The sequence below is a fragment of the Danio rerio genome, chromosome 17, assembly GCF_049306965.1.
Source record: "Danio rerio strain Tuebingen ecotype United States chromosome 17, GRCz12tu, whole genome shotgun sequence".
Taxonomy (NCBI): domain Eukaryota; kingdom Metazoa; phylum Chordata; class Actinopteri; order Cypriniformes; family Danionidae; genus Danio; species Danio rerio.
In genome coordinates this window covers 19,444,969-19,455,282 of record NC_133192.1, presented here as the reverse complement: position 1 = coordinate 19,455,282, position 10,314 = coordinate 19,444,969, and the positions used below count along the sequence as shown (strand labels likewise).

The window sequence follows — 10,314 nt, the reverse complement described above, 5'->3', positions numbered from 1 at the left end:
CTAGCACATGTTTTACACAGCGGATGCCCGTCCACCTGCAATCCATCACTGGGAAACATCCATACACACTCCTTTACACTCATACACTACCGACAATTTAGCTTACCCAATTCACCAAGACCACATGTTTTTGGACTTGTGGGGAAAACCGGAGCACCCAGGTAAATCCCACATCAACACGGGAAGAACATGCAAACTCCACACAGGCGAACATGCTACCCACTGCGCCACCCTGCAGCTCGTCTTTTAATCAGTACAACTTATTAGCTTCATTTTTAAATATCTGTTATGGTGAGCTTTATTTCACCCATAGTTTTACATTATTCAACAAATTATTTGAAAATGTAAGTAAACAACTTGCCTGTAACATCAGTTATGTGCATATTTACTCACCTATGTAAATTTAATCTGATGCAGACTTTAAAACTGGACATTTTTGACCCAACAGGGCTAACTGTAATTTTGAAAATTTCCAAGAACACGTACAGAGAATCCTACTTCTTCACAGTATCTCTCACTAGTCCTTTTCTTCAATCTCTCATTCCCTCTGTATTTTTTTCTCTCTCCATCTCTTCTTTTCTTTCAGTGGGAATAATCCCCCCTACAGGAGACTTCAAAGAGCAGGCCAGGCAGGGACAGACTTAATTACCCGCTGCCTTAAAACTGATGCCAAATCAAAACTTGCTCTGGTCCATCTCTGTCCTGCCTTGGCAGAGCTAATTGTGGCCTTGGATTCTATTTTGGAGTTTTTTAATGGGGGAAAAAGTAACAATTAAATCAAAACAAAAAATGTATAGGCAGCGCATCACACATCATTATGTGCCTATGCTTTTTATAGTTTTCGAGGTCCTGCTTGATTTATGTGAATTTCTTTAGGTATTTCGCGGGGTCTTACAGTCTAATGTTTGGCGTTTAAGCACAGTATATGCTAAATATAACACCTCAGCAGCACCATTAACGTTAGCTAACTCAGAAAAGCTGTGCGCCAGTGTTTTATTTGGACAGCACTAAAAGTACTTTCCCCCCATGTTTTAATCTTACACAGAGGTAATCCAGCCTTCTTTTTTATCCCAGTGAAGTTTAAACTCCTCCGGAATGCCTGGAGGTTTCGATGGCTGGCCGAGGGAGAGCATTACGTCGGGGTATTTAACGCCGCGGAGAGTTGGATACGAGGCGGCTTAATGACGCTACAGCAGTCGGGATGAGCGCTAATTCACCGCCCAGGGCCGCGACGGATGGGGCACCTGCAGAGCCAGCCATCAGTCAGCTTAGCCACCCTCGACAGGTCCCGCGAGGAGCTCCGTATCCCCGCGACTCATGGAGCTTCGTCACTCTCAACAAAATGGCCTCATAATGATAGAGCAGCGCGTGAGGTAGTTACCATAGCATCTATTTGTTTCTTTTTTTCAGTCTGACTAAACGCTCACCTTTGAAAACGGTTTGCAACTAAAAACACATTGCGAGACGTTTTAGAAGCAAACTAATTTGTTTATGTGTGCTAAAAAGTCTTGCGTTACCTTAAGATTTCCCACAAAATGCGAACACGGCTGGAAGTCAATTACGCTCAGTTATAGCGTCGTGTCAGGGGCCTATTTGTTAATAGTAAACGTTAGCCTTGAAAGAACGTTTCAAATGAGCTTTTTAAAAAGAACCAGTGCCATGGAAGAACCATTTTGGTTCCTCAAAGAACCTTTCCTTAAAATGAAACATGTAAAAACAGTTTTACCAACGTGGTAACTACAGTTTAACTCTGGTTTTGCTACACTCCCTGCTGAAAAAAGGGGGTTTTGGCCATTTCCAGGCTGGTTTCAAGTCATTTCCAGTCTGGTCTTATCTGGTCAGGCTGGAAAATGCCTAGCTAAAACCAGCAAAAACCAGCGTGACCAGCCTTGTTTAAGCTGGACATAGCTGGTTTTGACTGGGCTTCCAGCCCGACCAGCTAAGACCAGGCCGAAAATGGCCAAAACCCCCCTAAAACTAGCCAACCAGCTATTTTTTTCAGCAGGAATATAGTTTAACCACGGTATTATAGTAAAAACCATGGTTTATATAGGTTTATATATTTATTTATATATACAGTCAAGGCTGAAATTATTCATATAATTTCATATTCATATAGTTTACATTGCTTTGAGGTATTTTGCATGTATGCTATGCTTTTATGTAGTAGTTTTATTTAAACTATTGAGTATCTTTGCATAAAGTTTTTTTGCTACCTGTTAAACTTCAATTTATGGCACAACTTAATTGCTTTATGTTCAATGCTCTTAAATTTGTAGAAACTATTAAGTTAACTTACAATTTGTGTTGGGGCAACATTAATAAATTGCATGGAAAACACATTTTTGTAGTGAAGAATTAGCTTTTAAAGAGCACTACAAATGACTATTACAATCAAATAAAAGGATAGAGCAGATAATAATAATGCAGAGAACTATATTGACTACTATTTCTTCAAATTAATTAGTTCTTCATCAAATGTATTAGACGAGAGTAGTGTTATTGTTTTTTTTTTTTTTTAAATGAGATTAAACAAAAGTCTATTGTGAAATCGCAAAGGATTCCCCTCCTTATGTCCCCAGCCACATATGGTTTTATTTATTCTCAGCATTTAATATAAAGATTATATGCAATCGTGAAATGTGAAATAAAGAGTAAACAGTGGTAAAAAATTCTTGTTTTTTTTATTCAAGACCTGCATACCAAAGTTGCCTCAGTCCAAACAAGGGGCATCTAATGCTTGGAAGAAATACGGGAGAGAGAGAAAAAAAAAAAAGACTTAAATATACAGAGAAGGGCGGCTTTCAAAAACAACTAGCAAAACACAAGTGAACATAATAGTCAGTTTGAGATGAGCGTTCTGTATAATAGAGTGGACAAAAAGTCGTACAGAGCTCTCTGACTTCTACAGAGTGCCACATCTATTTTGAGATGCAGATACCAGAGGTTAATACATTCTGGAAAAGGGTTCAGAAGTGTACACGGTGGCTCAGGTTGTCTGATTTGCGTCTGCATGAGTGTGGTCAGTTTTAGTAGCTCTTGATGACTTTAATTGTAGCCTTTGGTTGGAGGCAAAAAGCTTTGATGTGAATTGTGCACAACCAAAGAGAAGATCATATACAGCGAGGTTTGGCTCAGTTATCCTGTTACCTACACATTTGAAAGTCCCATGTGTCGATTATTTTAGACATATTATGAGCGAGCCTGTTTCCTGTGGGTGTGTGTGTGTGTGTTTGTGCAAAGAGAGGGAGACTGAGAGAGAAAGACCTTCAAAAAATTTCCAGACCTTTTTCTTTACTTCCTGATCAGAAAATTGATGACACAGTAATGACTTGGACAAGTAAAAACATCTTGTATTTGTGCTCTATTCTTCTCATGCTAAAAGACCTGAAATCTCCAGGTCCCAGAAATCAGGTATTATGCCCCCAGTGCTAGTCAGAACACACAAGTTCAAAAGAAAAAAAAAAGAAAGAAACAGTTCAAGAAAGAGAGAGAGAGAGAGAGAGAGAAGGAAAACAAAAAGTTCGGGCAAGCATATAAAATTATTTACAACCAAGATAAGAGTAAACAAAACATTTACTGTTGTATATGTAGCTACAGTAAAAGGTCAGACAACCTCTTAAACTCATCTGTACATTTTTAATTTCAATTTTTCACAATTGTATCCTGCCAAATGTGTGTACATATACAGTATATATTTATATATATACACACACACACATAAACACATCATAGTGCCTACACATGTATTTCATTCCAGCCATTTAGAAAATCCATCACTGAAGAAGATAGCAGAAAGATACACATGACGGGAACCTCAGTATTTGTCCTGTGATCATCTTTCCATAGATAAAAGTCGCTGGCCCCGTTACAGTTCTCTTTTTATTCAATTAAATCTTTATTTACTCACATCCAAGGCAGAAAAGTTACTAAAACTCAAAGACTTTTACAGTTACAGTGACAAAACATTTTAAAGACCCACAATTTAAATTGGACTGTAAAAATGAAACTTTTTTTCTTGTTTGAAAAAAAAGGAAAAGATGGAAAGAAATGATAATTGGGGAAAAATATTTTGACTTTTCTTTGATTTTTTTTTTCTTTTTTTCTTTTATGTAAAATGCCCAGGCATTCTCCAATATTACAAATACTGGTATACTTTTACAGTAAACAAGAGAAATGTCTCAAATATATATATATATATATATATATATATATATATATATATATATATATATATATATATATATATATATATATATATATATATATATAAAATCCCATCACCAAAAACCAATATACACACGCCACTATGGCATTCAGAGAAACCTTATAAGCAAACTTGAAAAAAATGAAAACCAAAAAATTCTTGTTTAAAACACACACATACACAGAAATATCATTTTACCCTTGTACTTGTTTCAATACTGTAAACGTATTTTAAGACAGAGTGCACTAAACGTTTTACTTTTTTTCTTCTTTTTTTTCAAAGTTTCTGTAGTTCCTGATTTTTGTCCAGTCTCTTCCTTGACTATTATTTGTAACAAAAAAAATCATCCATTATTTTCAAGGGATGCAGTCTTGTCCTGAAGTGAAAAATTGTACATATATATTTATTTATATATATATATTTATTTATTTGTCTATTGTGTGTGTTTTTTGTGCACTTATATGTACATATGCATACATATATACACACATAGACACACATTAGTATTGTGCTGGCTACTTTTCATCTTAGTTCAACTGAAATGACCTACAGATCTGTTTTTATCCTTGCTCTTTTAGAAGCAGATTAAAACCACATGGACTTAATTTTTCAATTCTTTGCTTCACAAAAGTGTTGCATTTGTCTTACAAGACAATAAATAGGAAGATCAGTATTCAAGGCACACTCATGTCAAATTGAATGGCAGTACAAAAACTGTCCAAATAAATTAATTTCATTTTTATAGTGCCAGCATTGCGAAAGCCAAGCCTATCAACGCTGGCACTTCAATCTCAGATGCTCCCTCTAGCAAGGCCCAATAAATCCATTTTTGAACATAATTTCTTGCTCAGAAGCCGTTTTCGCCATTGTTTTCAAATATGTAAATCAACAAATAATAAAGTGCGGGTCAACTGCGAAGAGCTGTGTATGTTTACTTTTCTTCCTCTCTCTTTCTTTCTATTTCATTAGTTTGCTTTGCTCTTTTGCTTTATTTAAAAAAAGAAAGAAACCACGATATTCCCTCGCTTCAATCGTTTGCGCTGGTTAGGGCATCTTGTCGAAAGAAGGCTGTTTAACTGCCAATAAATCAGTTGGATAGAAGAGAAAAGAAAAGGGAAAATTCAGCTGTGCATTCTGTAAGCGTGTTGCTACTTCTGAGAATGCGTTCAACTACACATCACAGGAAGTCCTGAATGAGAGGAAAGAAAGAAAAAAATTGTCTTACTGTTTTAGCACACGCTCAACAGGTCATGACATACACTCTTTTACTGTGCAATTGACTAATCTGCATACCTGCTGATGGCTCTGACACACGGGACATGACCAGATTAACCAGACAAGTCAATATCATACACTAGAATCAGATTTTACTGTGCAGTATAAATTTGCTTCTCAAAATGATTGATAAATATATATTTATATATGTACAAAAATGCATAGGGCTGTTTCAAGTGATTCTAAAAAACATTGTAAGAGAATGAATTATAATTGGATCAGTTCTAATCTAATCTGGTTAAAGTGGTGACTCCCTCAGGAACCGCAGACCCATAAATGAAACAACAGAACTGAACACAAAATATTACAAAAATGTCAGTCAATGGAAACAGAACAGTGGTGCTGCCTTGACTAATGTGCTTTTAGGTTTACTAACCCGAATTGGACTGTAAAGACCCTTCTCTCTCTTTCTCTTCCTGCTTGTGTGTGTGTGTGTAAATCACTCTCCTAGTGTAAAACTGCTTCATCCTCTGGCCTAGATGTCTGTCACTTTAACTTAACAGCGATGTAGTATGATAAGCCACTTTTATGTGAGGGATGGAGTTGATTTATGACGTTTAAGGGTGGTTGGCAGTGTAATATGAAGTGTGGAGACGAGGCGAGGGTTGTGAATGAGCTCAACCAGAGGACTGGACTGCTTTATCAGAGAAGACGGCTGAGATCAGATAGCAGACTTGGCAGAAGTAGCTATACAGCTCACCCTGAGTTGTTTTAAAGCCGTCTTCCTTCTATCACTATTGTGCTGTTCAGCGAAATCAAATGGGTTTGATTAAGTGCAGTGTCTGTGGAAAGGGTGCTGGCGATTTAAAAACTCACTACTGAGACCTATGACTAGCGTTGTTTGGGCCGGTACTGGGTACCAATAAGCAGCTGCCTTCGCTTTAGTCTGGTTTAAAGTCTCCTCTCCTTGATTTCGAGTAGACAGAGGTTTTCAGCCCCACAGTCCTCTTTAGATTTACTGTCAGAACTGATATTCAGTGCTACATTCCCAATTAGATTGACATGCTTCAGATCAGTTCGTGCTACAAGGTCTAAGGATTGTTGTCCGCTCATTTTGCAAGTATGAATAATAAGCAAAAAAGAAAAATAAAGACTAATAGCTTTCTCAATTCAGCTTTCAAAATTTGAAGATTGAATGCGGCTTCTCTTCAAGAAATTACATGTGTAGCTTAAATAATCTACAATGTAAGCAGCGGCCTCAACGATACTCTGTTTTGCTAAAAAACAAAGAAAAAAAATCTCTCAGGATGTCTTTTAGATTTAAAAAGAAAAATCTCAGCATTTGAAATAAATCATAAGATTATGGAATAAAAAAATTATGAAATAAAAATTAACCTGCACATGCCAAAATATTTAAAATCCAATAAATACAGAAATTATTGCACAGTTAAAGGCTCCATTTAAAATATTGTGTAATGTATCCATTCATAGATATGCGGTTTATACCGTCTCCAAATTAACCCCCCGCCCTCTCTCTCTCTCTTTTTTTATTTTTATTTTTTTGCATTTTCCACTTCTTTAATGTCTTTATCATTCTCAGATGGCAGTTTCTTAGGACAAAACTAACTCAAACCATTAACTTGAAAACAAACAAACAAGCAACCAAAAAACAACAACCGAACTAAACAAAAAACAGAGTATCCAGCTACCCCTTTTATAATCAAGGAATTGTGAGGCAAAATAGGAAATCTGGCTTAGCTTCTCTCTGCTTGTTCAATTTTGACCTCATTCGTCATCAAATGTTCCCCATGCCACTTTTTCATGTGTTTCTCAAGCGTGCTGTAGACGCTGAAGGGCATTTGGCAAATGTCACAGCGGTACACTTCCTTACCGAGCTGGCCGTGTGTCTTCATGTGGCGGGTGAGCTTGCTGCTCTGGGCGCAGGCGTAGTTACAAAGCTCACACTTGTAGGGCCTCTCGCCTGTGTGGCTGCGTCTGTGCACTGTCAGATTGCTACAGTTCTTGAACACCTTCCCACAGTACTCACAGGTGTCACTCCTCCGGCTCTCTTTCGAGCTAGGCCGGCCTGGTCCTGGCCCCCCACCCAGGTGCGGGGTGCTGCCTCCGCTAGCAGTACCACTGCGGCCGGAGAGGCCCCCGTCCAGCAGGTCCCCTGGCGGCGTAGAGAATCGCAAGCTTCCGTTCTCGGAGGAGTGTTCCGAGGAGGTGGCGAATGGAGATTGTCTGGAGTCGGTGAAGCCAAGGAAAGGATCTTTGATGAAGTGGCGGGATGCTGCATAGCCCACCAGCCACTGGGAGTAGACATTTTCAGATGGGATTAGGGGGGCTGGGGGTATGTCCAAATCCTTTTCAATTTTGATCCTCTTGTTAGAGGAGTTGGAGAGGCTGGGGCTGGTTATGGGAGTGGGTTTGCGGGGAAACAGGCCTGAGAAAGAGTCGCCTGAGCCACAGTTCCTTCCATTCACAGTTGCCCGCTCTACTTGGTCCATTTCCCCCACTACTGAATCGTCATCACCCACTTCCCTCTGCACTTCCGAGATCCTTTTAGAGAATGGAAGCCTTTTCCGATTGTCAACTATTAAGTTATTGTACTGCTGGATGGAGCTGAGCCCTACATTTTCCACCATCTTTCCTAACGAAAGGGTCTTCTCATCTGAAGGAGGCTTTGAGCCATTTTCCCTATTCCGACAGAACTCAGAGTCCATGCTGAAGTTTGACTCAGGCCTGCTTTCATTTTCCAACTCCTCCTCCTCTTCCTCTTCCTCCTCCTCTTCATTGTCTTGGAGCATGCCCTCGCCTTTGAAATCACCATCCCGATTTTTTATACCCTCCCCAGTGACGTCACTAGTGCCTGGCTCAGGTGAGCTGGTGGTGGACAGGCCATCGTCAGAGCGCCCTGTCATGGAACCAGATTTGTGCATGTGGGTCTTCATGTGGCGTTTTAATTTGCTCGCTTGAGAACAAGCGTGGTCACACAATTGGCACTTGTAAGGTTTCTCGCCTGTGTGGCTTCGCCGATGAACAACCAGATTACTCTGAAACTTGAAGGTCTTGCCACAGAACTCGCAAGATTTCGACTTGCCCTGTGTCTGTGGCGGGGTGGTGCTGTTAGGGGGCATGGGAGGCAGTGGAGGGGTGCTCAGAAAGGGTGATTTCGGGCTGGGCTGAAAGGGGTTGGGATTGAGAAGGCGATGCATAGGGTTAGCACGGCTCGGTGACAATGGTGGAGTGGAATTGTTGTTTCCAGCAAGCTCTCTCAATCGGCGGGAGAAATCCATGGACTGGGACTCCATGGCCATGGGTGTCATGCGCATCACTCTTTCGAAGGCACTGGGATGCTGGGAGATTAAACCCATTTCCTCTGCGCTAAGGCGTTCCAGGCGATGGGGATCTAAATGATGGCGTGGAGGGGGGCTGACAAAGGGAGGCGTATTGGGGATACGGTTTTCCACAAAGCCTGGTGGGGGCTCTCGCAGTAGAGGCCCAGTCATCCGTAGTAGGTGGAAGGGGTTGTTGTCCCCCAAAAAGTTGGTTAACGGGGACTGTGGTATAGATTCAGCACCAATTGGGGGAGGAATAGTGATCCGTGGTGTTAGGGAGGTATTCGATGAGTTGGTCTCTAGGTAGATGCGGATCCCATGTGTATTCTGAGCATGCTGCAGAAGGAACCAGGCGTTGGTAAAGGGTTGTTTGCACGTTGTGCATATGTAACTTGAGGGTTCATCTCTACCTGCAACCAAAGAAGAAAAAAAAATACTTTTTATTTCTCAATTTACAACCTCTGCAGGTAATTTCCACAACACTTGTTTCATAATGCAAAAAAGTTTAATCCTATTAAGTACTACATTGAAAATCAGATCTTCCTTGATGGAAAATAAGACAAAGGGTCACAAATGATTACATGTTACAAAGAGCATTCTTTGAGGTTTCTGACACTTCCCGAAATTTGCCTTGTACTTTGGGCAATGAGTATTGTCATGCACCCATCATACTGCCACATGAACAGAGCAACTCATACTTAACAGAAATGTGACAAGTGCATTTCCATTCTGCTCCTTGAAGGGTTGGTGCTGTGGGAACATCGCATTCCCAATTTTAGCTTGTCTTTAATCTTTGCTTTTACAAACGGCTGATTCATTTTAGAAGCATAACGCCAAGCAAGAACACTCTAAACTGGGAAACTCTCCAAGCTCCAAGACTGTCCTAGGATGCCAGAGTAATATGCTACCAAATTGGAAAAGTACAACTTAAACTGTGATATAGGGAACCCTCATCAGCATCAGACTAATAAACTTAAGTTGTCCCCTCAAAGAAAGGAATAAAAAAATGAGAGAAGAGGGTCTGGGTTGGGGAAGGGGGAGGGGGAAGGGAGCGCACATCAAGATAAATGGTTTCAAATAAAGAGTGAAAACACTGCCTGTGATTTAAGAGGCGGTGGGGAAAAAAAGCACACCAGTCTGAATGTTAAAGTCTGTGGCATTTAAAACAGCTCAAGGGTATTATTTACTGTTCCATTAAGAATTTCTCAAGATTGTTTTTCTTACTTCCTCTCACGTTTTTATCTTATTCTATAGTTACACTTCCTGGAAAGCCCCCTCTCCACTAATGACATCACAGCGAATCTTTGCTTTTCGGAGAGCAAGTTTGATAACAAAGAAAGAAATGGCTCACTCCCGAATTTATTGTGAATTTCTATGATAACAACTTTAGTCCATTTTCCACAGTCCCAATCATATAATTAAATAGCAGCAACTGAATGTGGGAAGTCTGTATACACTCTGGGTTCAGGTAAAGTGTGAACAGTATCAGTTCCCGGATCAGAGGATGTGTTAAAAATTGGCTCCTGCGCTGGTGCAGCTCTGGAGCTTTAA

General features: G+C 40.0%; 1 protein-coding gene and 1 long non-coding RNA gene across 7 annotated transcripts in view; one reads left to right on the top strand and one right to left on the bottom strand.

The window, feature by feature from the left end:
• Positions 1 to 821: 821 nt before the first annotated feature.
• Positions 822 to 10,314, top strand: part of LOC141378546 (uncharacterized) — a 34,518-nt gene continuing 25,025 nt past the window's right edge. Inside the window, exon 1 of the long non-coding RNA XR_012393317.1 lies at positions 822 to 1,373. This is a non-coding gene — a long non-coding RNA (uncharacterized lncRNA). The remainder of the gene's footprint in view (positions 1,374 to 10,314) is intronic.
• bcl11ba (BCL11 transcription factor B a) overlaps positions 2,666 to 10,314 on the bottom strand; it is a 65,461-nt gene continuing 57,812 nt past the window's right edge. For 2 of the 6 annotated variants that reach the window (XM_073926840.1, XM_009292961.5), the window contains exon 3: positions 6,526 to 9,173. In XM_073926840.1, the coding sequence (XP_073782941.1) occupies positions 7,177 to 9,173 (1,997 nt within the window). In that variant the 3' untranslated portion in view covers positions 6,526 to 7,176. Of the gene's footprint in view, positions 4,212 to 4,245; positions 9,174 to 10,314 lie in introns of those variants that run through there. The other 4 variants (NM_001328407.1, NM_001328406.1, XM_073926839.1 and 1 more) reach the window with 4 other exon arrangements.